The sequence below is a fragment of the Panthera onca genome, chromosome C1 (assembly GCF_046562875.1).
Source record: "Panthera onca isolate mPanOnc1 chromosome C1, mPanOnc1 haplotype 2, whole genome shotgun sequence".
Taxonomy (NCBI): domain Eukaryota; kingdom Metazoa; phylum Chordata; class Mammalia; order Carnivora; family Felidae; genus Panthera; species Panthera onca.
In genome coordinates, this window is record NC_138346.1 from 126,806,322 (window position 1) to 126,823,154 (window position 16,833).

Consider the following 16,833-nt stretch of genomic DNA (forward strand, 5'->3'; position numbering starts at 1 on the left):
GGCTTCTTTCTAAGCTTGCTTTCTAAGTTTTCTAAGCTATTTTCATTCTATCTGGATGCCTAAAATCCCTCACATACATGTGCTGATAGAACTCGCCCTTTCACATAGGTTCTTCTGAGTGTAGGGCCTTGCTCTACCCCCCATCCAATCACCTAAGGAGGGGAACTGGGAGTTACTCCAGTCTCTGCTCGCTCATTCATTCCCCACGTGCAGATAGAGATTAGGTCCTACAGTTTCTACCTCTTCAGCCTCTCTCCAGACTATGACTTTCTCTCTGATAGCACTGTCATCACACTAGTTCAGGTGTGAGCATTCCTCATGTTAATTATGTTGATGACTCCGACAGGACCTCCTTACCTCTGTACTAGCCCATGCCAATTCACCCTCCGAATGCTGCCAGACTGTTCTTTCCAATTGTCCTTTTGTCATTTTCCTGGTTTCGGTTTTGCAAAGGCTCCCCACAGATTCAGGAAAAAAGCTCATATTTCTTGGCAGGACATAGAAATCCCCTGACTTTCTGGATCTTCTCCAGCCTTATCTCCTGCCACTCCCCTACAGGCATCTTTGGTCTAACAATATGGAACTGCTCACAGTTCTCTAAGTGCATATTTTATCAAAGGAATACACCACAAGGGACATTCTAAGACTGGCAAATTGAGAGCTGTGCTAACAAATCGCTCCTAAAAACACTGTTTACTCTTCCCCTACTTCCATGGTTCACTCCCTCTCCTTCCTTCAGTTCCCATACTACATGGTTGGTGCTGCTTTACTTGAAAGGGAAAGAGAATTTATTAGGGCTGATGATAAATAAACTTTCAAAATAAGAGCTTGCAAGTTAACTATGAGATAATAACCACTGAAACAAACTATGTCAAATCCAGATATTACAAGTTCTGCTATTTTTGAAAACAGTCACATCACTAAAAATTAAAACTGAATTAGGGCAAACCAAGTGATCTTGGAAGTCCATTATATTTTGTGGTTTTACCAATGCAGAGAAATACTATGAAAACTTGAGATATAGGCTATAAAACCAATTTGAAAAAAACATCTGCACGCAGTATTTTCAATTACTGCTTTTTTTTTTTGTATCAGAAATCTACAATATTTCCTGAGCACTGATCATTTTTGAACTGATGAACGCACAAGCATTCGAGTTTCAATTGGACATGCGTGTCTACTATTGTCACCTTAAGATGGGCCTTAAACATGTCTCCTAACCCCCTTATTATAAAATTCTTCCAGGACATGTCTTTTAGTTAACATCCAAAATAATAATTATTGTTACTGTCATAAGTTAAGAACATCTTAAGTTCTGTTTAAATAAGTTTAGCAAAAACAATTTGAACTGAATTTGTAAGGAACAGCTGGATTTCTGTGCATTTGGCTCTCACAAGAGCTAGAAAACTAAGTTTCTTAGGGATCTAAAATTTAAATATCCATTAATGATTCATCTTAAAGAGACTAGGTTAAGATGTTCTCCTATCATTTGCAATCAGAGATTTTATTTGGATATTTCATGAAGTATTCAGAGTCTTTTCTCAAGTTCTTTCTCTTTTACTTCGACACCATGAAAAAAATAAGACTAACTCGAGCAGTGTAAATCGGATCTGTGGCAATTAAACACCAGTTGGTGCATTTCATCCTTTACCTTGTTCCAAGATGAGTTTACTCATTAATATTTATGAAAAAGTACTGATCAACAGGTAGGAACTATACATTTTGGAGTCTGAAAGGAGCTTGTATTTCATTTTTTAAATTCTTGGGCATTTGTTGGTGGTAGTAACCTATATGGTGTGTTTATGTCAACTGAATTATTAAGAGCTTAGATTTTTATAGACTCACAAATAATATGAAAAGAATAAAATCTAATTAAGCTATGATATTGAGAGATGAGAGTTGCTCTTTGCTCTCATAAACTATCTAATCTTTCCTGAAAATGCATTTTCGTATGTCAAAATAAAACATGGAGTTAAGGTAAATACAGGAAAAATACAGTGAATTTATCTGAGGGAAAGACAAGTGGGTATGAGTGAGGAGGGGCCACTGCTTTTCATATTATTTTAAAAATATTGGTTGGAGGTCCTAATATTTCCTTCTAAACAGTGTGATAGACGGACAGAGACCATTAGGCAGCTACAATAATGAGAGTTTTAAACTTCTATTTGCTAAACTAATTTAGAGCTTTGATCAATTCCTAATACTGAGATATGTAAAAGCAACATTCTCCATATCTGAAAGAGAAAACAAAAAAAATCACTGTTAAGTGTTACTTACATTCCAAATCGCAATGTTCCAGAAACATATGTTTGCCAGTGTGCACAATAGAACATGAATGTTCCAGCAAAACAACAAAAAAACATCCAATCAGGGTTTGTCCCCAGCTGCACTGCAATACAAGTTCCAAGAACCACAAAAACTGCAAAAGAAAGATCACTATAATAACTGAACAATCTCAATAACCAACATTAACTGAGCTGGAAATACTTTTAGATTAAGCAAAAAAAAAAAAGAAAAAAAAAAAAAAAAGACATGCTATGAATGTACAATCTTGTCTCAGGTACCTATGGTTCCAGGAAAGCAGGATATAATCTTTTACATTATCTTTCACCCCATAATTTCACTTTCATTTTTCACTATACCACTCAGTGGAACCAAAGGTCTTAAAAGCAACTAAAATACTTGAGCATTTTTTGGAGTATCCTCCCAGTTTAGTGATAGTGATGAACAGTAAAAAAAGTTACAGGACAGAGTAAAAAGAAAGACTTCCCTTGTGCCTCAGTTACCTCATTTGTAACATGATGATAAAAACCAGACAAAATAAATCAATATTGTAAAGGATTTCAAACAGTGCCTGAAACATATTAGACATTGCATTAAGTGATTATTGGCGGAGGAGGAAGAAACACTAAAGACCTACATAATTCACAAAAGGACTGATTGTTTTTTACATCCATAGGTATCTTTTCATATGTAGCAGATATAATTATGGGTGACTTATACAGAAAAACATGTCCTATAAAAGTTTGGAACTCAAAGTACACCACAAAAAAGATTACCACTTAAAAGAAAAAATAGGGGGGGGTGCCTGGGTGGCTCAATTGGTTGAGTGTCCTACTCTCATTTTCAGCTCAGGTCATGATCTCTCAGTTACGAGATAGCGCCCCACATGGGGCTTCATGCTGAGTGTAGAGCCTGCTTGTGATTCTCTTTCCCTCTCTCTCTGCCCCTTCCCCTTTGGTACACACACATGCAAGCTCTCCCTCAAAATAAATAAATAAACAGGTAAAAAAAAATAGGATACACTTGATTAAATTAGGTGCCCATTAAGCCTTTGCATTCAGTAGAAGTCTTGAGTGTTTCTTGAGTCCTTTGAATTATGAGTGCTTAGCTATTCATTCTCCTCTACTTAGGAAGCTGTTGTCAGGACAGCTGAAACAATGATTTTCACAGGAACCTACATCTGCATATCTGAGTTCAGGAGGTAAAGCTACCATGGGTTTTTGTTTCTTTAAAAAAATATTCTAAATGCTATGCCAAATGACAAGAAACCAACAGAAAAAACTAAGTAAAAATATGTGTTGTGAGGGCATGGGGTGTTCCTACCAGGAAGACTAGTTAGAAACTGTCATTTAGTTTCTAAATCTTTTTTCCCTCCAAATACTAAAATAGTATTCTTAAAACAGTACAAGATGTATTGCCTATAACCTAATATATAACTCATCTATTGCCAGCACTTTAGTATATATATTTCTTTCCAGTCTTTAAAAAAAAAATTTTTTTAAATATTTGAGAGAGAGCAAGTCTATTATGAGTGAGGGAGGAACAGAGAGATGGGGAGGGAGAGAGGGAGAGGGAGGGAGAGAGAGAGAGAGAGAGAGAGAGAGAGAATCCCAAGTGCTGACAGAGTGGAGCCTGATACCAGGCTCGATCCCATGAACCACACGGTCATGATCTGAGCCGAAATCAAGAGTCAGATGCTTAACCAACTGAGCCACCCAGGCACCACTCTTTCCAATCTTTTTATCCAAGCCCATTCATTGCCAGTTATACTGCAAGCCTACAACATAATTTTATCTTATTTTATTTAAAAAAAAAAATTTTTTTTTAACGTTTATTTATTTTTGAGACAGAAAGAGACAGAGCATGAACGGAGGAAGGTCAGAGAGAGAAGGAGACACAGAATCCGAAACGGGCTCCAGGCTCCGGGCCGTCAGCACAGAGCCCGATGCGGGGCTCGAACCCACGAACCGCGAGATCGTGACCTGAGCTGAAGTCAGATGCTTAACCGACTGAGCCACCCAGGCGCCCCTACAACATAATTTTAAATGTCTACAGAATATCCACATAAATATAAAGACCACAGATTTCCTGGTCTCCCACTATTGTACTCTTGTCTACAATTTATGAGATTTTTGATGATAATTATGCCCTAAGATTTTAAATATCACAGGTGCCAAAAGAATAATATTTAGGCTAAAAGTAGTTTAAGTAGAAATTAACTGAATTTCTAAATCTCCCAATACAGCCAATAATGAACAAATATTAATCATATTTATAGTCTTTTGAAAACATTAAAATTTGATATAAATCACTTACTCTGATACCATAACACCATAAACATTTTATTCTAACATTGTTTATCATATTAATTTTATCACTATTAATCATTAACACTAAAAAATCAACAATACCTGTTGATAGTGAATCACAACCATGATCAAAAAGTTCTCCCAAAGGAGAACTACTATTGGTTCTTCTTGCCTGTTTCCCATCTATAGCGTCCAAAGACTGGTAAATGAAAAGGCCACATGCACAAGCAATATATGCCCACAGAGGTGCCTGTGAAACAAAAGACACAAGATTTACTAAGACATATTCGTTACTATGTTTCACTGATAACGGTTTACTGGCAGATAGTTTGTCTTCATTCTCCAGAGAAGTACAACTAGTTGGAAGCTAAGGGAGAGAATGCAAGGGTTACATAATGGAAAACTTTCTGAAACAATCAGAATTGTAAAAGAATCACATTCTTTGCTTTGGAGGGCTGTTCACTGCAGATGCTGGATAACTGCTTTGTAAGGTTATCTAAGAGATTACACTAGGTAACGTCCATAAGATTCCTCCTAACATTTAGTTAGAATAACTAACATTTAGATGCTGAGTCAATTAATGAATAATCTAGTACAGTTTCTCCCAAATTGGATTTTGAGGATGTTTATAGGTATTGCATGAAGAAAATGAATTCCATGCTTAACACATGTGGGAAACACTGGGTTAAACAATGTTAAACATTTCTTTACTGCAGGACTCCTTCCAGCCCTTAATGTTGCTAATGCACACTGTGAATATTCGAGAAGGGAGACACAACACACTGCCATTTTCTAAACTCATTTGAGCACGTAACCTATTTTTCAACACACCTCATCAGTGTTCAATGGAACAACGGTAGGGAAATGATGATCTAGCACACGGAGTGCTTAGAACATTATTTTTCAAATATTTATGGTCACATTTTCAAGGAATAATTTCTCTTTTCCCAGGCAGAAACTGAAACACTAATACTGAATTTAAATGCTATGTGTTAAAAAAGGAGAGCTTCTATTTGGCGTGTTCTCTTTAAGAAAGTAAGAAAGAGTGTTTTATATCACTTTTCACTATTTTCCCATGCCATGAAAAAATTTCTATGATCACAAGGTATTTCTCAGATATTGGTTATCAAGTTAAACTGAGTATCAAGTGCTCAGAGCAGCAAATCAAAACTATGCAGAGCTGCAAATAATATTCATATTCTTCACTGCAAAGAGGTTGCTCTCAGACATCTATTTAGTTACCAATATTAAAGGTAAGGATCTTTTCTTAAACATTTTCTTAGAGTCTCATATTTTAGAACATTGAAGCTATCAAAAGGACCAGAGTGTAAGCCTCCCCTAGGACAGAGTTACAAACCCTGAAAGCAATCACTGTGGTTACATAACCATAGTTGATGCGCAAGTTCACTGAGAGATTGGTTAACCTCGTGTGACTAAGAAGCCCCACCTTCTAGACTTTGAAGCTACTGCTTTTTGCTCCTACAGGAATCCAGTAACTCTAGAGCTGCACTGTCCTACATAGTTAGCCATTAGCCATGTGTGGCTATTTTAGTTTAGATTCATTACAATTAAATAAAACCAAAAACTCAGTTCGTCAGCTACACTAGGCACATTTCAAGTGCTCAACAGCCAGACGTGGCTATGGTTACCATCCTGGACCACGCATTTAGTAAGTCAGATCAAAAGAATTTCATTTAGCAATACAAAACAAAAACAAATGAATATTAAAACTAAAAACTCTTATGGTCATATTTCAAAAAGTTTTAATTAAACCTGATAGAGCTCTTATTGGTAACAACATACAGCTCAGTTCGTTCTAGTTTTCCTGTGTATGAAATAGCTAATACCAATTTCCTTTATCTGTCTTAGGCTGCAAGGGTAACTCAAGCATATTTAACATATATCAAGCTGCAAGATAAATTCCAAATTAACTTATGATAGTAAAATCAAAGCTACTAGCTAAGGAGATTTAAGTACATAGTATCAGAAATCACAAGTATATTTTGGTATACATATAAAAAGGGATGGGGCACCTGGGGGTCTCAGTAGGTTAAACACCTGGCTCTTGATTTCGGCTCGGGTCATGGTCTTGGGGTTGCTGGGTTTGAGTGCGGTGTCGGACTCCACACTGACAGCTTGGAGCCTGCTTGGGATTCTCTCTCTTTCTCTCTCTCTGCTTCTTGTGTGCACGCATTTGCAAGCTCTCTAAATAAATAGATGAGCTTTTTTCTTTTTTTTTTTTTTTAAAGGGTTAAGCCTATAGTTCTACCTTAGTAATTTGAAAAATAAGGACTGATTTTCCTTTCCCATCTACTGGAAAGTTTTTTTTTCTAACAAAAAGGCAAACTCTGCTGAAACCATTACAATAGTGACATTCTTTTCTATTAGAAAGACTAGTATCTGAAACTCTAATGTATTAAAAGAAATCAGTAACATAAATATATGGAAAGTTCACAATATCTGGAGACATGAAATTTAATGCTCACCCACTGGAATAAGGCCCAAAGGAATTAGAATCATAATGAATGAGAATGTCCCTGGGTAATAAGTTTAGGGAACTCTCTGACTCCAAAACAGTGATAAAGAAAAAAATATCCATGCTTTCATATATAAGTATTTTATTAGAAGAAATGAGGAATGGGAGGGAAATTGTGGGGAAGAACATATTACATACTTAATCTTTTTGACCAATGGAATAATAATTACTTATGGAGCATTATATGTTATGTACTATAAATGGATAATCTTACTTCTTTCAGTACCACAAAATAAAATTTCAAAGAATAAACTGTGACTTAGAGAATTTATGTAATTTACTGAAGATCACAGAGATAATAAGAGCATATCATGGAAGACAGCCATGACCTATTTTAATGCACTGTGATCTAAAGCTTAACAAGGATTTCTACTGTGCAGCTATAAATGTATCCATTCATAGCCTTTGTGGGACACTACCTTCCCTTGCAGAGCACCAAACAAACAGCAGCTCAGTCATGTTCTACCTTCATTCCTCCTAGTAGCCATTCTGAAAAGTTCTATTTGATTCAACTAGTTCTCATTCTGGAAGTTTCCTCAAAGATTTAAACTAATTCTAAGATTATTCCAATAATTCCAAATCACTTAAGCACAGAGGCTGAGGAAAAGTATTATAGGGAACATGGTACCTGGTACACTCTGGGGTGTTCAATAAATATTAGTAGCTGAGCTCTACCTTTAAACTTGCTCTCATTCCCTGACCCCTATTGTGGAACTAGCTTAGGATTGTTGGAGGGCTTCCATTAGAATTAACACACACCCCTGTTGTTCTGCTGTAACTGTAAGGATGTGTGAGACCTGAACCAAGTTCCTCTGGAAGTGGCTATCAGGTCCTCAAATAAGTCACAGGTAAAATAGTTCAAAGGACATGTGATAAAGAATCCCAGGACACATTTAAACAGTCATACTGGTTTTTAAGTTTCCTGATTGATATGAAGCAAGATAGTTAAGGAAATGATAGAAAATCAGAAATATATTCATACAATCTGTTGTATTTGTACAGGAGACGAGGAATTAAAATAAAAGTATTCAAGGGTGATTAAGAAATGAACTGGAAGAAGGAAAAAAATGTGTTTTGTAAGTAACTGTGACATTCAGTAGCCATTTACTTTAAGAGAGGTATGTAGGGGCACCTGGGTGGCTCAGTCGGTTAAGCATCTAACTTCGGCTCAGGTCATGATCTCACAGTTCATGAGTCTGAGCCCTGTGTTGGGCTCTGTGCTGACAGCTCAGAGCCTGGAGCTTGCTTCGGATTCTGGTCCTCCCTCTCTCTCTGCCCCTCCCCTGCTCACACTCTCTCTCTCTCTGCAAAATAGGTAAATATTAAAAAAAGAGAGAGAGAGAGAAACAAATGAATTGATAAAAACAGAAAAGGACAAGGGGTTGGATGGTGATAATTTTATCACAAAGAACGAATAATCTGAAAAGACTACTTAAAAATGATTACTTCAAGCTTAAAAGAAGAGAAGGAATCCTTGTGACCACTATGATTTCATATGGTTCAGAGTCACGTTTGACACCTTTCGTTGAGAATCACCTTGTATCTTCTTGGTGTGACTGATCATTCGGAGGGGCACAACAAATGTTGTGCCATCTACCTAACTACTTTAGTTCCCTTTTTATCAAGGAAGTTTCAAAACCAAAGAGATAAACATCAATTTACCTATTCTGATGAAGAGCTCTAGTTTCAGTTTTGGTTTTAAGTAACGGGTACAGAGGGTAAAAAGCGGGACCAGCAGTAGAGAGACTTGTACTGAAGGGGCCAATCAGAGAGTCCTTGTCAGCAATAACTGCTTCTCTTCTTCAAGGCAGCCATTGCAGGGTACAGAACAGAACTTCTTTCGCCTTGTTAGAATAATAGAGATATATCTGAGGTCTATCTGTCACATGTATTTACAGGAACAGAAAAGGGATATTCAAACAATTCTCACTGGAATGGAGACGAAACCACTTTTTAATTTTTTTTAATGTTTATTTATTTTTGAGAGAGAGAGAGAGAAACAGAGTTGTGAGTGGAGGAGGGACAGAGAGAGAGAGAGAGGGAGACACAGAATCCAAAGCAGGTTCCAGGCTTTGAGCTGTCAGCATAGAGCCCGATGCAGGGCTCAAACTCATGAACCATGAGATCATGACCCGGGCCAAAGTCGGATGCTTAACAGACTGAGCCCCCCAGGGCGCCCCGAGAGGAAGCCACTTTTGATAAGACTGATTTACAGCTGTGCCATCTCACTACCAGAGCCTTTTTTCTCTGATCATTTTCAACTTTGCTAGGATTTCATTCAGCAATTAAAAAATTAAAAAAAAAAAAAAATCCAGCCATTAAAAAAACTTTTTTGCATTGAGATTTACTGATTTTAAAAGGATTACCTTACATGTTAATCTCTGATGACACTAATATACCTACCAGACTCAGACTCCACCCTTTGCTTCTGGTTTTCATAAGCGGAGTATACAAAATAGACTGTAGTTATAAGCTTTATTAATAGTATGTGTGATACAATCTTTTAGAACAGTTGATAAATAACTGTCAAATCATCTTATCTTTAGCAAAAATGACCTAAAATCCCAATTACATTGTTTTGGGTATATAACAAATGCTCAAATCTGTTAAGAAATTCACCTTACCTGCTCTGTGGCTGTGGGACAGTAGAAGACTAATAAAACAGTTGTACAGATGTTTATTGACAATCCGATGATGGTGATGAGATTTGGGGCAATCCAGGAGGGAACTCTTCCAACTAGCCATTCCCAATAGCCCTGCATCAAGGGCTCAAGCAGGGATCGTCCAGCACTCTGATATCTGTGTTCCTCTAGCCGCTTTAGTTGATGTCTTGATAATGGTGGCGTAGGTAACTGAAACAATTTATTTAATACACACCCTGGAGTACTCATATGCCCGAAGCCCATAGGGGACTCCGGGTGAGAATCTCCACATCGTTTCCTTGTTGACCGATGCCCACTCATGGATCTTGGCTGTCTTTTATTTGAAGAGAATAATTTCTTTTGTTTCACAGCTTTTTGTGGCTGGTCTTTACCTGAAAAAAGAGAAAAAGATGTATCTATCAGCCACTATTTATGTCAATGTCAGTAAAGTTTAAACTGGTAACAGACTAATGCATATCAAACAGGGATCAGAACACCAGGGACCTGTTTTTAGTTCTAATTCTTACTAAATGTGTGAGCCAAAAGTAGTCATATAACTTCACTCTCAGGTGAAAAATATTAAGGGAATTAATAGTAATATAGTTCCCGAAACCTTATAGTTTGTCTGACTGAATTCAAAGCTCTCACTTTTTTTTTTCTATCTCACTCTGATTTCAGTAATATAATGGAATAAACCTTAGAAATGATCTAGTTATTTCACATGTATGGACACTGAGGTCCAAAGGCATACCCAAAGATAGCTAGCAAATTAATATTAATATCAGAGGAATGACTTGAATAAAATGGGTTTTAAATCAGATTATTTATTTAATGCTAATAGCTAACATTGAGCACTTGCTGTGTACTAATGCTTCAAGCACGTTTCACATATTCACTCATTTAATCCTCACAATAACTCTAGGTCAGGATTATTAATTATCCCCATTTTTACAGAAAATGAAACTAAGGCACAGGGGCTAACTAACTTGTCCAAGCTCATAGAGCTGGTAAGTGGGGTTCACACAAACACAGGGTTTCTGTCTAAGCTAAACTGAAAGATAAAAAAACTTATTAGTAGAATGGGATATTGAGAGTATTTTAGGCAGGGGTGAAGAGCAGTAACAAACCTAACTTTAAGAGGACAGAATACATGTATTAGCAGAGTGACCTGATGAACTGAGGTAGTAAGAAAAAAGTATAAGTGTATTAAGTGATGACTGTTCATAAAGGACCTTAAGTTTTGTTTTTTTTTTTAATTTTTTTAACGTTTATTTATTTTTGAGACAAAGACAGAGCATGAACGGGGGAGGGGCAGAGAGAGAGGGAGACACAGAATCGGAAGCAGGCTCCAGGCTCTGAGCCATCAGCCCAGAGCCCAACGCGGGGCTTGAACTCATGGACCGGACCGTGAGATCGTGACCTGAGCTGAAGTCAGACGCTTAACCGACTGAGCCACCCAGGCGCCCCAAGGACCTTAAGTTTAATCCCAAAAGTACTTGCACTTGACTTAGAAAAGATTAAAGATAACATAATTATTGTAAATCACTAAGCAACATAAGAAATGACAAGAATATATTCAAGACTAAAGGGGAGTCATGTATATATGTGTGTATATGCGTATGTATGTGTATATACATACATATATGCACATATATATACATATATGTATATTTATCAGAACACAGAAAGTGAGAACACTCAAAAGTTAGTGTGGTGACCTCAAACATTTGACGAGGGTAGTAAAAATGGAAGTGTGAAAGTCAAATCTGTACGTAACTTCTATTTAGAAGGAAGAATCCTGGAAAGGCACTTAGGAATTAGATATGAAGGCTGGAGGAACAGAAGAAAACATGAATCAACAGTCAGAGACTAGTGGTACTACTGTCAAAAAGGGAAGTGAGGAAAGTAAACCAGTTATTGTGGCTTGAAGGGTGATGGAAGGGGATTTAGGGATGGAGGTAAGAAATACACAGAAGTAACTTTTAAGCAGACATGTTTCAGACAAGATCAAATACCTGGAGTTTGAGCAAGAGATGAAAATTTCAAGTTATCAACTTAAAAGTTAAAGTCTAGTTCTTTTAGAAAGTAGAAAATTTCTTGAATGGATTAAGTGTGAAGAAAAAAGGAAAAGAGTAAGGAACTTTGCAGGAAATTCATGGTTACAAAGCAGAAGAGAGGGAAGCCATAAGAGGATTAAGGGGGGAAAAAGAAAGGAACAATCTCAATAGAACTAAAAGGGTAGTGGCAATGAACCAAGAGAGGTATACTTCAATCTTCTGGTAGAAAGCTATCCAAAATGCAATATGAAATTCCCAGAAATGTTGCACTATGGGAATAAAGAATGTGATACAGGGACTAGGACATCTCAGCAATGGACCCGGTATTAAACATGTGCAAGACTTCTTCCTTCTATTCCCATACATATCAAATTCTAAAGCTTCAATGTCACTAATGATCTATAGTGACATCCAAAATCTCAATCATGTATCTCAATAACTGGTTCAGAAAAGTTACTGTAATCATCAACTACTTTAAATAAATTTTCAAAAATCTTAAAAAGAATCGCCAGTGCTAACTAAAGTGCTCTGAAGTAAAAATACTGAAATAATTTTTTAAACTAAGGCAAACCAAAGATAATATCTTATTATTTCAAAGAATTCTTCCATACACCCAACTGTGTCACAAAGCAATTGATTAATGCCAAACAACTGGTTTGTAATCATTTTAGAGAAAGTGACAGGCCACCAAATAGCCTTATAGTAGTCATATTTTCTGTGGTCAAATGATTCATCTTCACATTTGGAAGCTATAATAAATCAGTTCTTATAGAATTCAACTTAAAATGGGAACAAAAAGTCTAGTCAACTCAATTTACATTTTATTATTGTGGTGTTCCATTTTCCTATTGTAAAAAAACACACACACACACACACACACAAACCAAAACCAAACAAACAAACAAAAAACAGGTGACATGAAGGCACTAAACAACTACAAGTAACTGATCCTAATGGTTTTAAGTTTGAGCATTTGGCAGGATTATATGATACACTGATACCTCCCTTCTGAGTGTTTTCCCTCTGTGCCCTACATTTTTTTTTTTTTTACCTTTTATTTCTCTCTTTAAAAAAATCTACATTTTGACAAACCTTTCTAGATTTTTACATAGATCTAGCCTTTGCATAATTCATACAAGAAAAAAGGCCAGGGAGTTTTTAAACACTGCGATTTGGCAACATTGTCTCTCTGTGAAGCTATTAGCAACAAGATTGCAAATATAAATTCGGATACATGTAGCCCCTGACATACAGATACCTACTTTCACTACATTCAGATACACACAGAGGTTGTCGAAGCTGACACAAGCCCATCTCTACTCTCCCTTCATCCCATAACATCTGGGACCTAGACGCTATTGCAATTCAAACCATCTCAAGAAAAAAACAGGAGCTTTTGCATTTCAGCTCATGAAAAGCAAGCATATCTCAAGGGAGTGCAACAGAGTAGGTGACTGTAACAGGAAGATCGAACTTTATGGAGAGAAAGGGAAATAGGATGTGGAATGGGAATACGGAAAGGAGAAACAAATACTACTAAATTATTCTAGCCACTTGAAATTTTTACATAGAGTCAGGCCTATGCCACACTAAAGGAACTAAAACAATTAATGTAAGGAGTTAAAATCACTGCTGGCTAGCCTACCAACCACCAGTCATAAGTTTTTATGAGAAAATGAACTCCAAGTTCCAAATGCATTCAGCCAATATTGGTGCAGTAAACAGGACAGACAACGGGAGTCCCGGTTCCCATGTCCAAATGGAAAATAACTAAAAACAGGTAAATGAGCAAACAGCATTACATACTATGATGAGGGCTATGAGGAAAAGAGTGTGCAGCCAGAAAATAGTTAGGGGTGCACATTTTAGGTAAGGTAATTGAAATCTATGAAGAGGTAGCATTTGTATCAAATTCACAGGAAGAAAAGGAGGTAGTCATTCCAAAAGCAGGAGAAAGAACTGTCCAAGGGAATAAGCCCTGAGTCAAGTCTTGTTCAGGTACCTTTGGGATCACTGTGGCTGGACAGCAGTAAATCAGATTGAAGAGTGACATACAATAAAGTCTGAAAAGCCAGACAATGCAGAGGTTTGTAGGAAGGAACTGAGGAAGGTTTATAGGTAAGGAACTGAGAATTTATTCTGATGTTTTGGAAGGCCATCAATGAGCTTATAAATTTGTAATTTTGTAGCACAGCTTATTAACTGAGGATATGTTTCATAAATCATAACAGTAAAAGTGAATATTTTGAACTGAAAAATTTCCCATTATCTGGAATCCAGTTTACTATAAATATTGATCACAGGCCTATAGCTATTGTAACCTTTCTACTTGTAATCAGCAAATTCCCCTTCCTGGCCCCAGTGCAATATTCCTTTCATAGCACTTACCACATTTTGAATTTTTTTGTTTCTTGTACTGTTTTTGGTCTTTTCCCCACACTGGTCTATAAGCTCCACGAATGCAGAGACCACACCTGTCGCAACATTCTTTTCCAAGAATCTCATACCATACCTAATACTAAGTGGGTAATTAGGACTTATTTATGGAACAAGGAACAAAAATGATTTATGTAGTATTTAATGAGCACCTAGTTATTCTTGACCCTGAGGAAACAGAAAAACTGAAGTGTGCCATCCATTCCCCCAAGAAGCTCAGGGCGTGTGTGCGTGTGTGTCTTATAAACAGCTAGGTTACAATGTGCTCTGAACAAACTGTTGTGGGAGTCCAGAGGAGGGGGCACATATGGTCTAACAAAAGATTTTCTCTGTGCAGACATGAATATTTATATGAAAAGCCCAATGAAGGTACAAAAATATAATCAGAGATGTTTAACGAATACCTTTACTAAAATTACACACATTTTGTGGACATACATCTACGGCATAGAACATCTGTGCTTATAGCAGCTGAGGATAATGGCATGCTGCCTACATTATTCCTGGGTTCAGCTTTGGGGAACATCTGACAAGCATCCCACTAAAAAAGGAATCTCCAACTGCTCTGCAGAGCATAAGGTAAGCTTATACAATATCCAACCTGAAGTGTGAAATTCCAGATTTCCCACCCCCCACATCTCAGGGTGCCAAGTTTTGAGCTGCACTGATTCAGCAGTATGTTTATAGTCTTTTCACAGAAATTGGTGACAACACAGCTCTTTCCAACCTTTATGGCACTACTAAAGGAAAACTGTAATGGCCAACACTATTTGGGCAGCAGAGCAAATCATAAAAGGTTAAAAATAAATAAATAAAAGGAAAACTAATAGGATCACAGGATTACATTCAGCATTATTTAACAAGTGATAACAGAACAAGTTAGCAAAAACAAAAGCCTTTTCAGCAGACTTGGAAGCAAAAACAGTACTGTGTAACACAATTTAGATCTACTGTTTTGCTGAAGTGAAATCTTGCATTCCTTAAAAAAACGAAATGACTTCCTCCAGAAAAAAAAAAAAAGCAAAGCAAAAGCGTGGCATTTTATAGATTATTTTCATATTCCATCAAAAAAGACAGCACAGCATGACCCTCAAAAGAACATCACCAAGCACTTTTAGCCAGCTTAAAGAACATGTCTGTCTACTGCCTCCTAGAAAACAGACTATGCAATAAAATGTAATTTGGGTTATAACAAAGTTTAGAGTTACACATCTCAAACGAATAAATGTTGATAATGTAAATTTCAGGAGAGACTGGGTGTGGGAAAGAGAATAAATTTATGAAACCACAGTGGTAAATATTCAGTAATAATCTATCAACTGGACAAGAAATAAAGGTGCCTCTGTCGGAACAGGTTAATACAAAAGGCAGATTCATCAAACTTATTTTCAGTTGGAAGCATCGTAGAGACAAGTTGTACAAGGGGCTTTGACTGGTTTTTCCCAGCACAGAATAAGCGGCAAAATAAATGCTTTTAGAACTTGGATAGCTGGAACTTTATGTGAACGCCAATGGTTCTAAAGTAGTAATGCTAAATGTCCTTACGACAGTCTAACTTGTGTTGTGAGTCAATTAAACACAAGCATTGAACACACTCCTACTAGCTCGAGAGTCGAAACGGAATCTTTACTCTCTGGCTACATACAAGACACTAAATTTGACTATCATAATATGGATTCATTAATGAACTAAGAGACCTCAAGAAAAATTAAATATCCGATACCAAGGATGCAAAATAGCAAAACGACACGGAAACGCCAAGCACCGAATTGGAGAAAACAGGTTAAACGCGGCTAACTGTAATCCCATTCATCCCAGTGATCCTGGGAACACCGGCAAACACTACCAACCCTCCCGTCCTTCCTCCTTCCAAGAACGCTGCTGAAAATAAACCCTAGCTGGCGATCTCGGAGCTTGTCAATATACGCTGAAATTTCTAGAAAAGTTGCTGATGAAGAAGCGTGGCCCAGCCCGCATTCCAAAAAGAAGGCCACCCGGGCACCGGATGCAACACGCTGGTGGACTTGGCAGCACCTGGGCAGGAGGGTGTGGACCTGACTAGGCAAGGTCGGTTCCACTCGGGCAGCGCCTCCACCCCTCGGCCCGCCCAGCCCCGGCCCGCCGAGGTTCTCCGCATCCCGACTCCCCCTCAGCAGCCCCCGGGCTCCCGCGCTGGCACTTGGCCACCTCAATCTCTCCACCTGCGGCCAGAGGAGCAGGCGCCCCTCGCCTTCCCCACAACCCCGCGCGCGAGGGCAGCCGGCGCGGGGAAGCACTGCGTTCGCCTCGCTCGAGTCCCTACACACCAATATTCCAATGCCCCACCCCAGAGCATGCAGCTCTCTCTCCACCCAGCTCGAGAGTCGTGCCCCCAACACGTCCGTCACACCCGGCCACCTTCCCCAGGCCGAGCCCGGCAGCCTTACCCCGACCCCCGAAAGCACACGGCTAGAAATAAGACCTCCTACTCCAGGCGACTGAGTGACTCTGATCCGCGGCGGCCCGTTCGCGACACTTTCGCGATTGCCGTAAAGGGAGACAGGGTTGGAACGAGCGGCGGCGCGGGCGCG

General features: G+C 38.1%; 1 protein-coding gene across 3 annotated transcripts in view; it reads right to left on the minus strand.

The window, feature by feature from the left end:
- Positions 1–16,831, minus strand: part of CEPT1 (choline/ethanolamine phosphotransferase 1) — a 36,627-nt gene extending 19,796 nt beyond the window's left edge. For 2 of the 3 annotated variants that reach the window (XM_060621204.3, XM_060621205.3), the window contains exons 1-4: positions 16,690–16,799; positions 9,753–10,162; positions 4,695–4,842; positions 2,278–2,419 (exon numbers count right to left, since the gene is read on the minus strand). In XM_060621204.3, coding sequence (XP_060477187.1) covers positions 2,278–2,419; positions 4,695–4,842; positions 9,753–10,091 — 629 coding nt within the window. In that variant the 5' untranslated portion in view covers positions 10,092–10,162; positions 16,690–16,799. Of the gene's footprint in view, positions 1–2,277; positions 2,420–4,694; positions 4,843–9,752; positions 10,163–16,689 lie in introns of all 3 variants that reach the window. The other variant, XM_060621206.3, reaches the window with a different exon arrangement.
- Between the last annotated feature and the right edge of the window lie 2 nt (positions 16,832–16,833).